This window comes from Ischnura elegans, chromosome 1 (genome assembly GCF_921293095.1).
Source record: "Ischnura elegans chromosome 1, ioIscEleg1.1, whole genome shotgun sequence".
Lineage (NCBI taxonomy): Eukaryota > Metazoa > Arthropoda > Insecta > Odonata > Coenagrionidae > Ischnura > Ischnura elegans.
In genome coordinates this window covers 158,796,105-158,819,150 of record NC_060246.1, presented here as the reverse complement: position 1 = coordinate 158,819,150, position 23,046 = coordinate 158,796,105, and the positions used below count along the sequence as shown (strand labels likewise).

At 39.5% G+C, this 23,046-nt stretch overlaps 1 protein-coding gene across 1 annotated transcript in view; it reads right to left on the bottom strand.

The window, feature by feature from the left end:
* Nucleotides 1–22,079, bottom strand: part of LOC124171006 — a 42,716-nt gene extending 20,637 nt beyond the window's left edge. Inside the window, exon 1 of the mRNA XM_046550170.1 lies at nucleotides 21,956–22,079. Coding sequence (XP_046406126.1) covers nucleotides 21,956–22,079 — 124 coding nt within the window. The remainder of the gene's footprint in view (nucleotides 1–21,955) is intronic.
* Between the last annotated feature and the right edge of the window lie 967 nt (nucleotides 22,080–23,046).

Sequence of the window (23,046 nt, the reverse complement as noted above, 5' to 3'; positions counted from 1 at the left end):
CTTCTACTCCCAATGTATGCTAGCGGTGTCAAAGACGTGAGAAAATTACAAGAAACTTTCCTCATAAACCCTTCCCTTATGAAAGCGCAGGCCTCTCAAGACAATTGAACTAAAGAGATGATAGTTTTGTTTAGATATTAGACTTAACATTTTTTATACAGCACAGCATGGATGTAATTACGTTACACCAAGATGTTAGAGTTTGCCTCAGTTCTTTTTCGTAGATTTCTCAGTTGCAGATTACTATGAATTAACTCGATAGGTTATTAGGAATAATTCAATCCATAAAAAGCGGGAAAAAGCTATAATATTTAACAGAATTTCATTTGCTCCAGAGAACTACACTTCATGTGGCTATCTTGTGATAAAAAACAGAAAAGTATGTTAGGGTACCAGTTTTCTTGATCGGCAAGAATAATGACTCCATACGCAGGGAAACCCTGAATTCCACTAAAATTAATTTAAGGATTTTTCTATCCAATGATGAATTCTCCTTATTTACGAGCAACCAATTTGCAGTAAAACCGTGCAGAAACTGTAACTGTACGTTTGTATGTGAAAGCTAAAGTTGATTTAAATATATAAGTTGATATAAAAAGTTAAAGTTGAATTATTACAAAACTTTTTAGTACAACTTCCCCAGGGACCTAGAGCACCATGTGATGAAATAAAAGTGAACTTCCGATGCGCAGAAAAATCATAATGATTCATATGCCTTCCCAAATAAAAAAAAGTTAGTTTCGCTAAAGTAACTATGAGGTGGCATACCCATAAATACCACTATAAAATTATTATTGATTTAAATTCATCCAAGCGACAATTTTACAGTGCTGCGAACTATTTTCTGCCGTAGCTTTTAAAGAAATTTGACTTGCCGACTGACTGATTCATAAGCGCAACACCCAAACAATTGGCAATAGAACCCTTATATATTTGAAGAATATATACATTCCTCTAATAACTGACACACCGTGGAGAGAGGATTTTCATGAAATCTTTAATTTCCCTTTTTTGATTTTAGTATTTATCTATGTAAATTCTGCCAGCCTTGTGACTGCAGTAGTCTTCATTATATATTGTTCATTGTACAAAATTCTATAAAAACATTAATCTTAATAAAATGGCATGCAAAAAATCTTATTTCCACTGTATAATATAGGTAATGAGTTTTATCTAAACTTCGTGGAACAACGCTTCCTTCCTCACTGATCATGAATTAATATGGATACATAGTATTGGTTGGCGCAATATCATTGAGTACCTTTCTGAGATAATTTTAATTAAGTTCCTATTTGAATGACTACGCCATAACTCACTTTTCTCCAGGACCGTCAGCTTGAAATAAAGCGGAGAAAAAGATTCGAGGTCAAGAGAGCTTTCAAAGTGCCTTTTCACTCATGAAATATTCCCCTTTCTTCGCTTTGCCAATATTATCTTTCCTCCTCTAGCTCATATAACTGAACAAACTCCACAAAGAATATTTGATTAATTCTCTCTTTTTATTTTACCATGCGTCACCATTTACTAGAAAGGAATTCGGTAGCAATTAATACCATTTGAACATCACCCTATCTTAATATACGGAAAACCGTACGATTTTTCTTCTCGATAGGAACATATTTCATTTACTTCGATACATTAGAGTATGGTTTCGCTAGCAGTGGACTCCGCCGTCCCAATGGCGGCGCGGGTTTTTTCCTATCCTCTCCCACCCATCCCTATCATCAACCCGGAGGCGTCCATGGCCTCCTAATCGTGGCGGCGCCTCCTTCCTTTTCCTTCCCTCCCATCCATTCCCTGGGTGATCGGGCGTATCAGTTGAAGCACTGGGTCCCGGCCCTGGTGAGTTATAACCTTTAAAGGGCCCGCCCTGGGTCTCCATGCGCCGCCACATCCCCCTCGCCTTTCTCCACCAGCCTCTTTCCACCATTTTCCATCCCATCCTCTCTCTTTCTGTTTCAATTCCTCTTCGAATCGGTTCCTTTCATTCTTTTTTATTCCTCCCCTGTCTCTCCATCATTCAACGCTCCTCTCTTTCGCGTCCCTAACTTTCAGGAATCGATTAACGGCGAAGGGACAGAAAATATCTTGGCTCCATTTAAACTGAATGCTATTGGAATGAACTATCCTTAGACGATCTTAAAACTTCACTCATTTTTATATTTTGGCTTGTTAATCGAAGCATCCCAACGGCCATTATTCTCCGTAATTAATTAAGTCGAGTTGCATGAAGGAAGACGAGAATAATCCTGTTGAAAATGAGAAACTGGAAAGAATGCTAAATATTCACTTAAATTCACGTGACGTATTATTGTAAAAGAAACTTCTTTCGTAAGGGAGCCATAGGGAATGTATTTTGGGAGACATTTGCATTTCAAGCTATGAATTGTGAGAGTGGCGCAGCGAGGGGGGGGGGGGTTGGGGGATTAACCCCCCCCCCCCAGAGCTCAGAGAAATTCTTAAGCTTAATCCATTTTACTTAATTGGATCAGTATAACAGAGTGTTATGATTAATCAAATATCCCTCAGAAAGCCGTGAAACTCGCCATTTTGAACCATTATTCTTAAAAAATTTCTAGGGGAGGGCCCCCGTAACTCCTGTCTGCCCTGGCGGGTATGCAATACCCTCATACCCCTAAGTATTAGTTGCAATACCTGGAATAGGCTAATACCCGGGGCGGAGAAGATCTTTTGACTTGAATGAAACTGTCTACTAGTGCAATCATCGTAAAATATCATTCTTTAATCTTAAGACTTCCCTCAAGCTTATCATGGCAAAGTAAACGAAGCATCCAATCAGCCATTGAGCACAATAATGAGATGTAAGAAGGAAGATGAGGATGAAACTGCCGAAATCGAGAAAGTGATTAGATTTTCAAATGTGCGTTAAAATTCTAAACGATGTCTTATACCACGCGACAGAATATTTTATTTCCCGCAGAAGGGAAGAAAGAGAAATAAATTTTCTAGAAGTCATTGCTTTTCAGACTGTGAATCTATATCTAGAATATGAAGTTCGATCCTTTTGTTTATAACTCTAAACCTTTTTTCATCAGTAATGAATGTTGCCCATATTTTAATTTAACGGTGCACAGGTTTTAAATGGGCCATTCAAATTGCTAGCAATTAAGCCTTTTTGAGGTACGTATCCCAGGAAAAGCCGAAACATTCCCCTTAGGTAGATGTAATTACTGTGATAGATTTATACCTCACTTCCCACAACCTCTTTTAATGCTATTCATCGCTTACAGGAATAGCTAAAACAATGTTAATCCGGCCTAAGGCCACTCTTCAAGCACTTCTTTAAACTTAAAAAAGGAATTAACACAACAGTGTTTGTAAAACTAGTGTAATTACAATTTTTTTTCCGTAAAATTGGAAATAAATGTACAAATCCTAAGACTGTATCTACTTAATTCCTAAAGTAATAATTTTTTTCACCGCAACCCTCAAACCCTTCACTACGCCTTATCCGTCCCAATCGCCATTCAAGCAAACAAGGGCCAACCATCCAAGGGTCGGTCCTCTTCAAGAAACCGCTCCTTTTCACCCCTTCCTCCTGAATATCTTACTTGGCCTCTCCTCTTCTATTCCCCCTTCTCTCTCTCCATCATCGCTGCTTTCCTCTTCAACATCCATTCGCCAGCAACCAACCATTACATCTCTTCATCCAACCACGCACACAAATACGCTTCAGACTTCTCCCCTTATCAGCCGCACTTCTCCCCATTTCTCCGTTTTCGCTGTATGAAGGGACCGAAAGTGATCGTTCGCCGCTCTCTCTCTCAATTCCGTCAAATGAAACACGCGTTGTGAGGAGAATATAGCGAGCAATCCACGTTTGGCCGGGAGTCGTAATCAAGGTGATGGCGTCCGGAGCTTTGATACTTACACAGAATTATTTTATGTGAATGGTCGCTTTCTTTGCGGACTTTCGAATGGGCAACGTTTTCTAACTTTGCTCTGTAAACAAATTCCCTCCGCTCTCCCCAGTCCTAAAGCGAGGGTGGAGGATTTTTTTTGCCATAATTAACATTGCTTGAAATCCATCAAGCCGTTACAGGAAGGTTCCGAATAGGAGACTTTGTGGATGGAACACTCTCCATAAAGAATAACCGTATCTTTTTTTAACGTATAATCTGGTTGAAAGTTAAAGCATGAACCACACGATCATTTGTTTCGTCGCGAAAAGTGATCATTAGAGCGATCGCTTTTCGCGACCGGAAAAGTGATCGCTAGAGTGATAATTTTTTTTAATCACACGGTCGCTCCCGCCGTCGCTTTTCGAATTAATTACACAGCTCGTTGTTAAAGTGCCCGATCACGAAAATATATATCATATTTATGTTCACCTATGTCGTTCCCACGATTGTCAAACGTTGCGCTGCAATCGCTCCAAACGGGCATGCGTTCTGATTGGCTTCGCTGGAGTGATCACTCGGAAATGACGAAAAAAATGATCGTGTTATTCAGGCTTAATATTTACTGACGATACTGCATTCTATTCAGCAGAATTTACATTTTATTCAGCGAAATAACTAGTTAAAATACTGTACGTGCATTACCTAAGTTTTCTTTGGCTCATTAAGATCATATGCTTCAGAAAAAATAAGTTATTATATAAATGGATAAAGCTGAGTGAAAATGATAATACCCTATAATGCCGTCAATAGCATGAAAATTTCATTTCCCATCTTCCAATTTGAAAATTTTACATCGGTTTTGATAATTATTTAACGTCATTTGATAGTTTTTACAGCAGAAGTTACAAATAGGGGGAAAATTACGTGGACTGACAGTATGAGATAAGCATTCCTTAAATTTTGTTTCTTTAAAAAATTTAGTAGCCACAAAGGCTTAGATTTCCACTCTTAGGAAATGAACTGGAAGGCATAGATTACTCTCCGAATGAAGACCGTAGCGAAGGACGAAGTTAAGACCCCCTCATGTTTTTTAGATCCAGTGCTAGGTACAACCACTCCAAAACGACCCCTCCGAAATGAATGTCTTTTCCTCGTAAACTCTCCAGGGACTTCTAGCAAATACTTCGTCTGGAACGCAAAAACATAAAAGCACCATGCACCTTTTAAAGCCGTTTAACTATCAATTTGAAGTTAACCTACGGCTGAATCCAGCTTTTTGGACCGATTATTTTGCAATATTTTTAGTTATTTATTGTAATCACAAGGTAAACAACATAATCCATATAGTCAAAGGGTGACATATAGTTTTTAATGATTCAAATAGTAACAATAATGATGAATTTGTAAATGATTTTAATTAATGATAATTCCTAGCAAAGAGTTTGTCTTGAACGTAAAGACAAAAAATCATCATCCACCATTTAAAGTCGTTTCACTATTAATTTCAAGTAAACCTAAGGTTGAATCCAGCTTTTTGGACCGATCATTTTGCAAAACTTTTAGCTATTTATTGTAAGCAACAAGGTAAGCGGTAAAATAATGATGATTTGAATGAATGATTCCAACGTAATAAAGACCTTAAAAAGTTGATCCACGTTTCATGGAATAGAATAGAAAAAATCAAATTCAGTGCAATCTCCTTCCTACAAACCATGAATGGAAATGCGCCTAAGAATTACTCAGGGGATGATGCAGATGTTTTCCTTTAGTGCACGTGGGGACAATATTATCGCCACGCTGATGAGAGTTACATAAAAAAGGCGCATATCTCCCTCTGCTCCCTCTCAACTACATGAATAAGTTCCCCTTCAGTCGTAGGTACACGTACTACCCCATCCGCTTAATATCCCATGCGAAAGGCAAGAGGCAAAACCCCACTTGCAGGGAGCAGCTTAAAGTGAAATATGATACATGAGCGCATCCCTCTTTGCTCTGCCCGCGGAAAACTTCCCCCTCCGCCGTCCGTGGATGGGGTCGCCACAGTCGCACGTCTCCACCGCATCATCACTTATGTGTTTATTCCTTGATCGGTATTTTTCACATAAGGTTTAAGATTTGGAGAAGGGAAGAATTCGATAGGAGTGGCCTCTTTCTTTGTGTCTGTGATGTGGGTTCATAGGGGAGCGTAGAAGGGGCGTGGCGAGGAGTGGCCCTGGGAAAATAAAGGGTCCAGACGCCGCCGTACTCTCCTTGGCTTCCGAAGTTAACGGCCGAGGAAGATTGTAAACATGGGATGCTCTTCTTATTCGGCGCTCTCACAATGGCGCGTTTTATGAATCTCTCAACCGTTAACTTGAAATATCCACGAGATATAAAAATGTATTGTTTTCAAAACAAAATGGTTTTGAACACGTCCTCAGCTTGTTCATTGCTTAAAGTTCTTATTGTTCTAGAGGGGAAAATTATTTTCCGGCGGATGAAGTTTTACCAGGCCGATTACAAGTTACAAGTGTGAGCTGATTATGTAACCAAGAGTTTTGATGACTTGTTACGCTTACTTGTTACTTTGGTAAGATATCATGGAAATACGGTCTCAAGAGAAACCGAATGATTTTCAATTGTGGAAAAAGCATACAAACCTGGTGATTCAAACTGTGAAAAATTATTAAACCAAATTGGTTACAATGTGACTTTGCTCCATTTATAGGTTATGTAGACAACATGAATTTAAAAAAAAAACTGGGGTTGAAATAAAAATTACGCTGTGACAATTCCCAAAATTCGTTCTCTTTGTCCATATTCTTTACTATTGTTGAACTACGGCTTCCTCCAATCTCCATATGAAGATTAAATCTCTTGTGGCTTTCCAATTTATAACTTACTATGCGTAAATACGTCTTAAACTTAAAATCAGGATTACTTTCAAAATGCGGAAATAACCTGTAAGCTGAAACTTAATGGTATAATTTTCCTTGGGAAGTATTAATGGATTTCAGATCTTATCACCATAACGGGAGGAGGTATGTGATAAGCGTTGTCTAAGCAAAATATAAACTCAAATCTGTGCGCATCATTTTTCAGTAAACGGTAGTTAAATTAATTATTTAAGATAAATACACCAACGGATGAAGTTCGCCATGAAAAAATATTTGACTTAGCCGGGATTCAACTTGGATCTCCCGATCGTCGGTCAGGTGTGTTAACGAGTATACTATACCAGCCACCACCAAGACATTTTCTCAGAGCGAACTTCGGGATGGGTTTTACCGACCAAGATGTGGACGTCACAAGTCCACACTGTGGCATATGTGGCGAGGGTCGTGCTTACTAAGCCACTGTCGGGGTGAAAAACCCTTATTTTGGCGCTTGTCTGCGACGACGAATTTCAAAGCACTGCAGGAACAAGTGACTTTGTGTGCAGTCACGCGCACGAGTTCAAAGTTAAATACACCAACACCAACGAATGAAGTTTGCCATGGAAAAATATTTGAATTAGCCTGGATTCGAACCCGGATCTCCCGATTTTTTCGTTGCGAACTTCATCCGTTGGTGTATTTAACTTTGCACCTGTGCGCGTGACTGCGTGCAAAGTCACTTGTTCTTGCAGTGCTTTTTAATGATTTAAGTGTGTAAAATCAATTTGTCTTACAGGGGTTCTGCAAATCTCATTTGGGAATTAATAGCGGAAGTTTTACTGCACATCTATGCATCAATACTCGCACCAACAAATCCAAAGAAGAACATTTAAAAAATCCGACTCCTTAAAGAGAATTCTGTGCTCGAGCCACCGCATCTATTTTCGCTGATTCGATCACGCCCGTGTCTCATATCGTGTCCTTATTTTCTCTTTCCTCCCCTCTGAGAACCCTCGCTAGAATGTCTATCTTGCAATCCTCCTCATCGTGAGTCTCATAATCCCACCTTCCCATGTCTCACCCCGAATAAAAGATGAAGGGAATTGAAAGTAGCCGGTACAGGCTAATTGGAGTAAACCGCGTCGTTCCAGTAACAAGGTAAAACCAAAGACGAAGAAAAACTTTTGAAGGACGTGATGAAAATGGCAACTGAAGGACGTGATGAAAATAACATGAGTGGACACGGGATGAGAGCGAGGATAGTCGAAAGTACTGAGTACTAACGGAGGAAGAGCAGGAAGGAGGCAGATCTTTGGAGAGGGAATAGGGTGGTTTACTATTTTTTAATTGCCTAAATAGAAAGATTATTACTTCTGGAGTACGTATTTCACGCTTTTAGATTTTTAAATGACGATATCTATTTATTGCGATTAAATTAAAAGTGAACATTTTAAAGTGGGCGAAAACGCGACGGCTAAGAATGAATGCTTGGAAAAGCCAGTGTGACGTAATTCTGCTTCCGGCTGCCGCTGTGTGAGGCCACCTTGGTGCGAGGCTATGAGCGCCGCCAATATGCAGGCTGCTAGCAGGTAGCAGGTAGAGCTTGGCTCAAATAAGGATAATTAATGCCCTATCAAACGAAGGAAACTTTCCGACCATAGGCAATTTTAATTGGAGTTTTACATCGTTTGACATTACCATCTAATGCATCTGGGCCCCTGTGACGTCACGTGGAGTGGCATCGCGTGGCCACCAATCTGGCCTTTTTCAAATGAAGTTAAAAATTTACCATTAATATTCGTCTAAACTGGGATTTCTAAAACCAAATAATGTATATATTATGAATACACTAATGCTGGGTAACGAATCGCAATCAATGTCTTTCGTTTTCTTTGAGGAAGGGAACTACCCTATTTAGGAAAGGAAGATGAGCTGATCGTTGAAGGCTTGATAGGAGAAGGGATAGGCTCGGGCTTAGGAGGAGGAGGAGGTCTCAAGTGGTGTTGTGATTCGTTGAAGAGCGAGTATTAGGGGTGGAATATGAGGAGCTTGTTGAAGGTTATGCCCCGGCGACAACGTTCATTCACGGAAAATATTGCATTATTTTTGGTAGAACCTCGGAATGAACAGTCTTCAAACGTTTTTGTCATCCCGTAGAATGCAACGACGAAAAATCCATAAACGCGAAAATCTCCGTATTTTTAATTTTCCCAAAAAGGCGTCTAACAGGATACCGATGGCTAAGTTCTAACAACACGTGTCTCAAAATTTGGCCGGTTTGAGACAGGTGTCTTAAACAAAGTGTAATAACATTAAAAAAAAGAATTCAAGCAAAAAACAACTCGTTGTTGGCAAGTGTATGCTTCTTTTTCAGTTTTATGAATTTTAGGTTCTTAATTTTAGCGTACTATTAGAATAAAATAATCGTTTTTTTGGTCTCCTGAAAAATTGCAATTTTCGAGATACGTGTTGTTAGAACGTAGACATCGATATTGTGTTTGGAAAGAAATTATTTGTGTTGCCTTTCAAAAAAAAAAAAAAAACTTAGCGCGTTAGGGTCAATTAGTTTAGAAAGGCGCGAGATGAAAATAATTATAGTTTCCTCGTATATATTCAGACACCCGCATTGCTTTTATGCGCTGCAGGTTCATCAAACAATATATTGCAGGATACTTCAAAAGGCTTTAGTCTCTCCTGAGGCCGCCGCTACGAGCTCCTGGAGACCGGTTTCGAAATTAGTGGGAACTGTTTTCGTTATCATTAGAGCGTGATAAAGAATGTTCGCAGGCTTTCCCGGCGTATAGAATCGTGGAAGGATATTCGGGCATTCCACCGGGTCAGGTTCTCCAACTCCATCTCGGCAGGCGTTTAGATCAACGAGTTGTCCATCGTCATCAGGGCATGAGCCCTGCCCATTTTCATGCCCTGATGGAGATGCACAACTCGTTTTTTTGCTCTCATGAAAAGTTGCCCAAGCCCTGCCCATTTTCATGCCCTAATGACTATGGACAACTCGTTCATCGAAACGTCGGCCGAGAAGCAGTTTGAGAACCTGACCCGGTGGAAATCCCGAGTAAATTTCCACAACTAGAGCGTGATGTAGAGCAGTGCGATAGGGCGTTTGGTGAAGTGGTGAATTTGGGGATCCAAGCGTGTTCGATGGGTAAGGAAGCCGCGGGCGATAATAATTCTCCCTCGAGTTTTTATATTTTTCGGCCGACACGACGAATGCGCGGTCGCAGTTAGTGGATAAAAGGGGTGTGGGAGAAAGTATTTCGTGGGTCTAACGAAGGGCAAAAGAGAAATAAATGAAGTTCGCGGCATGAGCCGTGTATGGAATCCAGTGATAAACGAGTGATCACAATCGGAGACAAGGTTGTAGCGCGCAGCGGAAAAAACAAAGTTGGGATGGAACGGTGTTTGAGGGATATCGTCGTATAAAACGGGCCAGGGTCAGGAACGGGTCGGATGATGCCAGGTACACCAATCACGGGATGTGGACATGGGAATTGTAAGCGAGAACGATCGACAGTCCCGACGCCGAGTTTTTATTTGGCGCCACTGACATGCTCCCCTCCCTTATAATTATATAATTCCCTTATAGCTATATAATTCTCTTTTTTCTACCAGGCAGAATTGAGTTGATGAGGAATCCGGCTGTAAAACGCTTAACCAGTAATATATATTCTTGCTTTTTTGTAAAAAAAATACAATTTTTATTACAAATATTCAATGTGGGCACAAAATACGGGAGGACAATAACACGGGAATGGGAGAAAAAGAGAATAAGAAAATACAGACAACAAATGAGATAATCAAGCCTTCAATTTCGCCGAGCCTTGCGTCTCATAGTAGTAGCTGTATTCTAACAAAATGATTATAGTAAACTCAAAATTGTCACATACAGGGAACATTTGCTTGAAGGATCTTTCACGCAATACAGGGTACATTTATCTTTCAAGCACGGTCCAAATTTTTTCACGGTCCAATTTTGAACGGTCCAAATGATGAAGTTAGACTGACAAAAACTTTGGTTACATTCAAACTGAGATAAATTTCATTCATAGAAAACCTATGTCTTAATAAATTTAATCCAACAGGCACCCAAAGATTTATAGTAACAACTAATTCAGCTCTTTCAACGCCTCCATGTAATTTAACCTCAGTTATTGTTATTCTTAGTCTTACTGCTTTAAGAACTTCGGTATTTTTAAGGAAACATACGTAAAATCATCGTTGAAATCTTATCGTACCCTATATTAATCAAAGAAAAATAAACAAATTTGACATGATAAACTGGTGTAAACGCTTACGCTATTTCAGTTCTATAATTTCCCTCCGGTACTTCATTCAACTTCAACCAATTCGTCTAAGGTCTTCAGTGATTGGCTGACTTTAAACGGCAAAGGTATCTATTTTAATGGTTTGAGTAGAGTGCAAGAAAATAAATCGTTTTATTATATTTCGTATTGCAATATTACTTTTAACAGCACCTGTAAATCATAAAAGCAGTGTTGTTGGGGAATATTCTTACGAGGTGATGTTGCAAAAGGAAGTATATTTAAATTATGCTTCCACGAATCTTTCGCATGAGGTGATGAAAGTGGGGCATTAAATCTGAGAGAAACAGTGTCTTAAAAAATGAAAAGAAGAAACCGCGCCGTAAATAAAGCTAACTCACAAACATGATTGCAGATGTCTACGATTCGATCATCCTTCTTCGAGGATGTTAACTTGGATAGGCGTATACACCAAGAGATATCTCGAGGAGTATGATGAGTTGAATACTCACCCAGCCGGAAGCGAAGCCGCGCACAGAACGTGGGACGAGATATGTTAACCAAAACCCGATCTCTACTCTGCTTGCGCATTCTTAGCTCCGATCGAAAGATATCACAGAAAAACCCTCTGATGAGAGTTCAAGAAACTTTGTTGGTTAAGTGGGTAGAAATTTTCCAAGAAAGAAGAAAGTTTTCAGTATTTTGAAGGAAAATGGGACGAAAGAGGAAATCAAACACTAGAGGATACCTTGAAAATGAGCAAATCCTGAGCAAACGCGAGAATTCTCGTAAAACACCTGAAGAAAAACGATATTTCGCGGCAGAAAAAATCCCACGAACGAGTCCCAAGTGTCGTAATCGAATGTCAATCCGTCCGTATTACCAGGGCACATATCTGCATGCGATCTTCTCAGAACGAGAAATTCCACGACGCTTCCAGTTTTTGCACACCTTCAGCCCATGTTAGAAACTATTGAAATTGAAAAATTAACTTAGTCGTAAATTTAAGAAATGTTTGGGTGGTGATCGAAAGAAAGTTACGCTTGCGCTAAGTATAATAACAATTATGGGCGTATGAGTCTTGCTGAGGATTATATTTTGCAATTTTCCATGCCATTGGTGTGTAAGAATAAAATTATCATTCACCATCCTCGCATTCTTTCGACGTTGGAAAGGGCTTTATCATGCCGTTTCGGCACACTTCGTTAATTTAAAATATGATAGGACATGATAATTGACCCTATAAAATACCCGGTTGAAATCATTTCTCCTCGCTCACAAATACCTCCTTTAAAGCGGCGAACGGAATAAAATTGTCGGAGCTGAACATGTTTCAGAGCACTTTCAGGTTCGACTCCCCACATTTTATCCCTATATCGCACTCCCAACACATCGAATTAATTTGTATTCCATCTTCTGCAAGAGACTACCATTTTCTTACTCATCCCATGTTTCCTTTCCCTTTTATCAGTTTTCCAAATTTTTACAAAAAGCATTTTTTAATTGTTTCGTATATTTTAACGCTTTTCATAATGATCAGTTTTATTACCCTTCTTTACATTTTCTTTGAGAAGTTAATTTATCGCCTGTTCTAATAGGTCTACTAGACGTTTTGGTATTTTTTTATTTTCCAAATTCATACTTTTTCCGCTGATCTTTTGCACTAATCTTACGATTGACACCATATCATTAATTGTTGTCACCAGTACTAACTAATGATTGCAGAAGGAAGTTAACATGTAGAATTTTTAATAACTTCATCGTAAAAAATTGGAAGAGAGCCATTATAATAAGGGGCAGTTAGCCACTTTTATGCCTATGTGGTATGGAAGAAACAATATTAAGATTTTAACAGCATTCGGTTTTCCATTTTTTTGTTAAGGCCCACTAGAGAATATAACGAACACTAGGAATGTAAAATTAGTTCATAATCACCGAATGTCTCCTTAGGAACTGAATATATTTGCTGAAAATATAACAAAGTTTACTTCAGTTTGGGTCGAAAAACTATTTTCTCTAGCTGAGGGGTTTTTTTAGAATTCTATTCTTTAACCATCCAATATTTTCCAATTGGTTGATAAACACTTTTATAGACTTCAATTATATTTCCTACTAACTAAAGCATGCATGAAAGTTCATTATATTTGAATTAATTGCATATGCTATTTTTCCCTTCCCCACTTCCACCGACGTGATTTTTTAATTTCAGTTCTTCGAGTTCAGTCATCCCATCCTCTCAATCTTTTTCATTGCTAAGTGGAGGCAATCAGGAGTTGATCCGGGAATAATTACTTCGGATAAATATCACTGAGGTTAAAGCAGAAGAGTTCTCCTGGGACACGATTGAGTTGTGAGAGCGAATTCAACAATGAGTAACCTCGCGTCCCCTTCACTCCCGAAATCCCTAAGGCCAGAAAATCAGGTGACTCAGCGCGCTTTTCCGTTCACCGTCCAATCTTAAAGGATAATTCGGGAGAATCCCTCGGACGTCGCCCCTGTCGCACTTGGGGCTTAATCAAAGATTACGAACGCGCAGTCCTATCCTCCGCCCAAATTCAACACTCACCACCACACACCCTCGCCCCAATAAAATACTCTTCGTCGATATTTCTCCGCATCCCATCGATTCATTGCGAGAACCCCTGTCCCCCTTATCTCCCTTACATACTATCATTCCTCTCGTGCTAACCCATACCCTTTTTTATTATGGTCAAGAAACAATCTTAGCCTTCCTATCCTTCATATAACACTCAATACTGGGGGTGGCGGTAGACCTTCACCAGTCAGCGACGACATAAAAAGGGTTTCTTTTCCTTCGTTGACATGCGCTGGTGGTACTTGAAAATAATAAAAAATTTGCACCTCCTCTTAAGGATTCCACCATTTGAAGCTTTAATTGCGCTGACTTGGTTCTACGCTACTCGAATTCTCATAAGACGAGCTGCCTCATCTGGGTTTATTCATGTACCTCATAGATGCATATTCATTTAATTTTTATCTGAAAAGTCAGGGTTATTAATATTTGTTGCAACTTCAACGGAAAAATCCAAAATATAACAAGATTTTTCGTATTCTACAGGCATTCGTTAAGGAAAATTATGTCGCACGAGATACTAGGCATAGAAATTCTATTTTGGCCACTAAAAAGACCGGTGAAATCAATAAATTATTTTCATAATTTTAAAGTTGTTCTAAGAGTTCATCTGTACCTACTGAATAGTTCTTTGTCGTTTAAGAAAATTTGTTATTACCAAAATACGCTCATGCGCGTTGATTCGGTATTGATATGCTCATTCACTGAATTGTGAATTAAGTTTTCATTGCTATAACCTTGCATGTAAAAGGATGAAAAACCACTCTCCTATGCTGGCAACTCTAACTCATGAAAACTCATCAACACGGCACTGAAGTGTAAAAAAAGGATTGTTTCTACGTTTAAGTCGGTTATAAAGGAGACTGACCTGGTCGCTGGACACGACTGGAACATGTCCCAGGGGTGTTCCAAATCGGCGACTCAACCTCCCCCGCGCAATTGCAGTGGCGTCGTCCACCTGCGTCCTCTATCCCTCTACTCTGCTCTGTTCCCCCGCATCTTGACCTTCCGTGGGTTTATCCACCATCCCATGCATGTCTTCCGGTCAATCTCCGCCGTCGCTTCCCCTCCAACGCACCTGCCCTCCCCTCACCTCTCCCCTCGCTCGAACATTTATCTACGATCCCTCTCTTACTCCATTGACTCTACCGCGTTCCCAGCAAAAACCCTGATCCCTCTCCATTATACCTCCTCCACCAACCATTTCTTCTTCCCCTTAAACCGAAAAATAATTAGTCCGACCAAAAGTTCCATACTTCATATTGCGTTTACATTTCCTTTTTGCAGGGAATTTATCTTTCCTACATATTTAGAGAGGTCTGGGATTTATAGAGAAAAAAATAGAAAAAGGAAAGAGAGGGACGGAGTGAAAGTGCCAATAAAATAAAAATTTAGTAATCATAGGAATTTAATTGGAAAAAATATATGCTGCTAGCTTTCTGTAAACGAAGTATGTTTTAGCGGCAAATGGAATTACAATTTTTCTCTTTCTGAAGTCCAAGATTCTAATATTTAGCAGGTTTAAAGCCGGAAAATGGATTTAAACCTATAGATTTAGTATTAGGTTCTCGGGGGTACCTGGCACCATTGACCATGGGGTAACTGGGGCATGGGTAGATCATTTGCATATTTATGGGATATGCAATTTAAGTTAGCTGCGAGGGACACCTACTTCTCCTTTTGCTCCTTGAACCACATGCCTTACCTCATTTGAAGCCATTTTGTGATTTTGGGCTCTGTGGAAGTTTGGTGTGGAGATTTTTCAAAGCAACGACGCGTCTCAATGAGGTTTGCTGGCTTTTATTGTAATGTGATGAGTAATTTCTAACTTTTGATTACTATAGGATAAACATACAGGTTGATTTTATTTCTGTATATGGTTGTTATCACCCATAAACTCACGATAGGTTTCGTAGTGGGGGTGTTCCAGTTCGCACCTTACGTATTTTGTATAGAATACACTGTTTAGTCGTTGATTGGTTACATTGGTGAAACGTTAGTTGAGAATTGATTCAAGGTTCCCATGCGGTAAAAAAAGAAATTTATACAGCAATTCTTTCTTGTCAAAGGCCAAAGGGGAAGTGGCGTTCTCAGCATAGAATATAGTTTTTTTTTTACAAGTCACCATCCCTTTAAATGGCGAATTAATAGCCATTTATCTGGAAAAACGCTCTTTGTCCTGTTATTCCTCTTCAAGAAGTATGCCACAACTTCAGTAAATATATTTCAACGCAGAAGAATAAATAATGATTTTTAAAATTTAGAATATTAAGTAGGGAAAAAAATCAGTACTGAACTACAAAATTCTCATTTTCCCGAATATTATCGCAAATATTATCGATACATGACACAAGGCCGATTTTCGGGTACGGTAGTAAGTTATCGGTTCTTCTGTACGTTAAAAATAGATCAAAGTATGCTCCCAGATTGCAGATTAAGTTCCCTTCGTCCATATTGGTGAAACATAAGCGGATTTAGCACTACGATAAAGTTAGCAGCGAATTGAAACCTGAAGGGTGGAAAAACGTTTTGGTCCAAAGTACAATTTGGGACATATTCTCATAAATTGTTGATTCGTACAGTTTATTCCTTCTATCTGCTGAAAAATATAAGCCCCAACTAAAGATATTTTAAGAGCATTTAGAAGGTCTCAAATTTATGGACATTAAAATGAATTTACAGTGGAACTTGGTTACAACGGCATCGGCTGTAACGTCAACTCGGTTTTAACGTCACATTTTATACAGACCAGCCAAAATTGAACATTTTATGTTGTACGAAAACCCGTTTATATCGTCAACAAATATTGCGACGCTCGGGTATAGCGGCAAATATTTTGCGATTCTTAGGTTGCAAAAGTGGAAGTGTGATTGTATTATGTCCCAAAGTTCATAGAAACCATGTGTAGAAACATCAAAAGCAAAAACAGGTCACAAGCTGGACTTTGAGCTGGTGACGGGATGCAACTCTTTTGTTTATATTTGCAATATTTAATTGTGAATATCATTTTTTTATTGACGCTTTTTTTACTATACATATTCCAATGTACGAGTGGATTTCAATCAACAGTGTTGTATATAGCAGAACATTTGGGTTTTTACTTTGTCCTTTCACTAAGATTTAAGGCTGCTTTCTTATAACGTCACTCTTAAATAACGTTAAAAAACTTCTGGTCCCTTTGATGACGTTATAACCAAGTTCTACTGTATTAGTTTTTGAGCTTTTTCATTATTTTCATTCAGTGCAAATGGTATTCTGCTCAGCTCGTTTACCTTAAATTACTTGCAATTTTAACGATAGTAGAAATTATTGATGCTCATAAAATTACTACGAACCCTAAAATGAATTGCTCAATGCTAACATGGAGTCGTAATGAGTTCTTGGTGAGAATATATATGTATATTACTAGCTTTTATTTCCTTGAAGATGGCTGTATATGTATTTTTATTGGCATGCATCCAGTCATGTCATTCTAAGTAGATCGCGAGAAAGGTGAAACATTTCCACTTGCCAAATTCTCTAAAGATGGATCACTAAAAAGAAACCTTTCAGCCGTAAATATCACGTGACAATTTTCCTCACTTTTTTGTAAACAGGAACATTTTTGAAAATGAGGGAACTAGGAAAGCAAGGACGTAAACGGGAATATATGTTCATAGTGATTTATTGCATAGTGATATCGGCTAAGTATCTAAACCATTATAACCCAATATTGCTTCCTATTAACATCAATAATGTAGGTATACATTTTCAGTTCCTTAAAGATTTAAACTGCGTGTCCTGTGTACTGTAAAGTTTAACTGCGAAATATGTAGCTGGCGCAATAATTATGATTGAATAGAAAATATTCACATTTTTTAAGGTGACAAGTCTTGAAATTTAATTTCTTCCGGAAGCAGCTCTGAGCAAGAAGGGGATAAAGGCCGGAATATAGAAAAAAATTTTGTAAATCCTCCACTTTCCCCCTTAACATATTATTTGATAAATATCCAGCAAAGAGAGAAAGAGAGGAAGAATAAGCCATACATGAGAGCAGGTGGAGCCAATTTTTGTAGTAACAGTTTTCCCGTTCCCTCTACTCCGACATCTATTTTTTATTTTGTCCTAAGAATTTCCCTAAATTTTACTTTTTTCCATTCGTTTAAGGACTTTTTCCGTTTCGGTGTTGTCAAATATGAAATTTGGGCGTCTCATGCGCTTAAAAATGAAGACCATACCAATCAGATCTTCCTACCTCTAGTTTCCGCAAAGATTCCTATTGCGTGAGTGGGCGCAGTAGATTAAGACGTCAAACTATATCGGAAATCCATCCGTAATACGTCGTCGAAAAATGATCCGTGGATATAATAAAGAGCGATCCGTGGATAAGGGAAAGCAATTTTCATGAGATGTGGGCGGAGGTGTACGTGGGAAGGGGATGAAAGGGGAGGGGGAGTGGGCAATGGCAAAACGATTGTTTCGGGGGATAAGGGTAGGAATCACACATTATGCAATTCGCTTGTTCACCTCTGGGATAAGCACACTGAAGTTGAATGTTTTTACGCAATCAAATCAATGTGCACAATCTACACCCAAACCAACGTTATAAATACCAATTCCATTCGCCCAGGGCAATCTCGCCGACGCAACAGTAGTATTCATGTAAAAATCTGAGCCTCACTGGGAGTTGGTTTAAGGTACATATTATACGTATCCAATCACGTAGTTTCTTTCAAATGTAGATTTTTCATCGAAACCAAATTCTTGATTTCCTGCTTACGTAAATGATTTTTTTCTGAATTAATTCTTCCTGGATATACCTCACTATCTGTTCTCGCATTCTTTTAACGGTTTTAAATTGGCTTTCGGATTCTTTTTCTTATTTTCGAAAGCTCCAACGGTGTTACTTTAAGCTACGAGATCACATTTGCCCAACAACTCCTTATCATCTTCCTCATATCATGAAATTGAGACTTTGATAAATTATTTTATGCATAATTTTATTTTCCTGCTGCTACATGCACGCTGTAAATCATTTTACGCGAGTAAGTTACTTCGTTAAATTTCTGAACAGATTTTCCTTTATACATTCTCTTCACGAACTTTTATAGTTGGATAGTTTATTGCTCTTAAAAAAAGCATCACAGGAAGTGATTTTATTCAATGTTATTCCTTAATAAATCACTATCAGTGAGGTTTTTTTCCTACTAAGAGTCCTTTGTTTTCCCGGAAAGAAGTTGGCTTTGGGAACAAAGAATTGCAAAAGGGTATAAAGACGTGTGTATCTTGCAGAGATATAGGTTTAAATAAAATGTCTCATGACTACCACAAAAATCACACGCCATTATCACGGTTTTGAATTTGATTTGATTTTTTGAGAAATGTATTCATTCCCATAAATAGAGACCTAACAACATGGCTCAGTGGCCACCACCAATACCAGTGACAATACGCTCACGGCCTCGTTTCCACATTTCCGACCCTAACAAGTGGTCAGCCAGCCGCACAATCCTCGACAACATATTGTCACCGATTTTGCCGCTCCACTCAGCCGACCCAAGATCAAGCCTCGCTCTCGTGGCCAGGGAATCCATCAGTCATCATGTTTACCTTTCATTCCCTTTCCTTCCCACATTCTTCTTTCCCACCAACGTAAAACAGTCTCCCCCACCCCCTATCCACTCCACTGTTTCCCCACCATGCGAGCTGAAATCCGCGGACCAACCCTAAAAACATAAAAAGAACACCCCAGAGTCATCCCTTCTCCAAATTCCCCCTCTCTTCCCACACTCCCCCGCCGCTTTCATCCCCGACAATTCCCCTCCCCATATTTTTCATAATCAAAGCACGCTTTTGTTTTTACGTGCCGAGAATTTGAACTTGTCTTCACCCCCGCGAGTGAAACCACCGCCCAACCCCGCAAAAATATTTTTTAAATTTGGTTTTTCTGTCCCAGTTGGGGTCGAGGGGGAGTTTCTTTCCTCTTTTTGGTAAAAGAAGGGTTTTTTTGTGGAGGGTTAGCAGGAAGGGCCGACCGACCGATCTCAACGGGGAGTTCGGGGTGGAGATGAAATTCAGGGATGGTTCCATCGGCGACTTCAGGGGTCGGGTACGTTTGCGCTCCTTGTACAGTATTATTTATTTAGTTTCGGAGGGGGTGGGGGTCCGAGGCGGGAGGAAAACGCATTATATTATATTAAGGGAAGGGGGATGAAGTCTTTTGAGTGGGAAATTGGGGGACGAGGGGGGAACAATTGGAAATGGGTTGGAGGGTGGTCGGGTGTTCGTGCATAAAAAGAGGCAAGGGGAGAAAAGGGGGAGGGGGAGGAGGAGCGCAGGGGCGAGGCTAGAAGCAGGTAGGAGGGAAATGTACGACGGGAGAAAAGGGACCTCGTGGGTGGATGTCCCGGTGGGAACAGGATCAGCGGTAGTTCAGGAGACAGGAGGGTCGCCGACGGGATGTGAATGGTTGGATGTGGGGTTGTGGCATGTGGGGATGTGGGCTGATTTTTATTTTGCTTAACTTGTACTTTTACTTTTACTGGTAGGAATGGTAACAGTGATTGAAATATTATCTGCGCTCATTCACGTTCACTGAAAAAATGCAGATTAAGGCTTCGAATTTAAGGAATACCGATGGATCGTAACCTCTTTCAAAGATCCTGTTTTCAGAAGCTGAAATTATGATTCTGAAAGGAATGAGATCTTTCGCCTAGAGAAGATTTTAGTTGCACGAGTTCGCACTTTGGGAATAGTAATTCCATCATACGAGTAAAGGAGAACTTTTTCGGGGAATCTGATAGGGGACAACGGCAATATTCGGTAGAACGGTAATTTATGTTTTAGGCAAAAAGTCCCAAACATTGATGCGATGCATTGACCTTTTTTAGTTTTCAGTAATTTTCGCTCAAAAAAGAACAGCAGACACCCGTGAAAGCTTCAATTTTTTCCCTTTCAGATTTTGCATATGCCTTATAAAGAATTTCTATTACCATTGCTTGAGTGAAATGGAAAAAGCTTGGTGTCTTTGGTTCGTACTTAAGCAAAAAGGATAATTTTCGGTGTATTTCGCTGAAAGTAAAAAGGGATATCGTGCATCACTTCTTCCAAGGAATTTAAATATAGGATATCGTTACCTTCATCTATGTGGAATATACCATATTTATTCACCCAAAACGTTTATTTTTCTGGAAATATTGCCTCATCCAAATTTTTAAACATTATCGTTAATATTAGTATTGAATTAAAAGCCATTTTCGGATTGCAAAAACAGTTTTTGTTTTTTTTTCTGTATGATAACTTCATTAAATAATGTAAAGCATTCAGAAAGCGTCAATATTACCAATGATAACTATGTCACGCTGTTATATTGTCTATTTCTCCTTCGTCTTCATTTGGCAGAATAAGCACTTCCATTAAATAAAAGTTTTAACCTTCTTTTAATGGAATTTTACTCATGTTCCTGGGTTCAATAGTGTCTATGTGGCTATCGCCTTTAAAATATCGTCGCATTTTATATTTTTTCACTATTTCAATCCATTTAGAAATTATAATTGGTAAGATGCGATATACAACAGCGAAAATAGACATGGTTGTCAGTAAAATTTGGAACAGGTATCAGTTAATTGGTTTTGGTAGGAACGCTGAACGGTAGTCAACTCGTTCTGTATTCTGATCGCCTTTTGTTTGTTCAAGCAGTCCAGATCCAGACGCAGGAATGGATTAAAAATTTGACAACGGAAAGCTGTAACCAAAAATTAATTGTGACGTATATAGGTTTAAAAATCTTGTTAGAATCGGCCTACATCAATAAGTCAATAAGCCTTTTGAACTACCTAATGCATTTCTGACGTTTGAAAAGTCGTGAAAAATCACATGTTGCAGATTTATGGCATTAAAAAATCTATTTTCCCCAAAAATTTATTTGATGGGGGTTGTAAATGCATATTTGTCAACTGACATAATGTATCTTAAACATTATCTGCAAAATGTTAGAGCATCCAAGAAGTAATCGCCGGGTGGATTGTGTAAACTTTTTTGACAATTTTGATGTCAAATGATACCAGGCCGGGATTATCTATTGTTTCCATTCATACCTGCATGAAACGCATAGATTCGACAAATTCCGATCTCAATTAGATTGTGCAAAGCAAATCTAAGGGCTAAGGTTGGACAAACCAATATACCTATTGAAGTAGCAATGTGTTCTTCCAGCATTCACAATGAAGTTTAGTTCTTACCTCGGTGTGCTTTTGTCCTAAGCTAGGTTTCCAAGTTAACTATAACCTTCCTAAGATGTCCGTTGCCTGTATACGCCCAACATTTATCTGTGGCCTAAGTCTACCCCCAGTACGAGATCTATCGACAACTGGATTCACAACTCACCTCTTCCCGTGGAGGGCCGCACTCCAAAGATGAGGAGCAGCATTAGAAGCAACAGGTCCACGTAATCTAGGCGAGCCATAGCAGTAGCGGTCGAGTCGCAGCTATGGCAGAAGCCGGCCACCATTCACCCTCGCCGCAACGGAAGAGCAGCTGGACAGGCGACCACTACGGCCAGTGGCCAACTTCACCGACCGCCTAGATTATCCCTCGCCGAGGATCGATGAGACCTCCCACATAAGACTCCGATTCAACGCTGCCTGCATGGCAGGAAAACACACGGTATATCCAGCACTATATCTTCTATCCACCACGGCGTGCTTCTGTTATCATTGTCGCTTGACAGATCCCAAATTACTCGCTTCCCCGTTCCTTCCTTCCATCCCCCGCCATCTCTTTCTCCTTCTCATCCTCTTCTTCAATACTGATACTCATTTGGCGGAGGACGACGCGAAACTGGCGAGATATCTGCACACTTAACTGGCGATGCTGGAGAAAACCCTTTCACACGATTGCAAACGCGATGGCGACAGATAAAGGTCACGGGTGCTTGACAGGTTGGGTGCGAAAGAGTGCCTCACTAAAGTATTGGTCCTCCTCTCCCCAGTTTTCGCCTGTTTACTCTTGCATTGTTCTCGCGAAACCTCGTTTAAAACAAAAAGCCGCGATCAATTTCATTGTATGTCATGGTGATACAACGCATACAATTTCCCGTCACCCGCCTGTCGTCCAAAATTACTTTTTTCTCTCGCATTCACTCTTATTTTTACATCGTTGGCACAAATTCGTTGTTCCCTTTCATGCTTGGCAGCCAGTGCACATCGAGCATTCTCATCTTTCATCAGACTGGTGTAGTGGTGTCTTGAAGAATGAAGGATGGAAGGAAACTGTAGAGAGATGAAGTTGTTCCAAAAAAGAGAATAATCACTCTCTGATAAAATATCTCCCACAAAATAACGGGAAGAAGATGAGAATAAGGACGTTGCGATTTCCGTATGCCTCCTAAGAGTTCGACACCACACCGGTCGCAATTTTGTTTTCGCCACGGTGGCACTTAAACACCAATAATCGCGTGAATATAATCCGAAGCGATG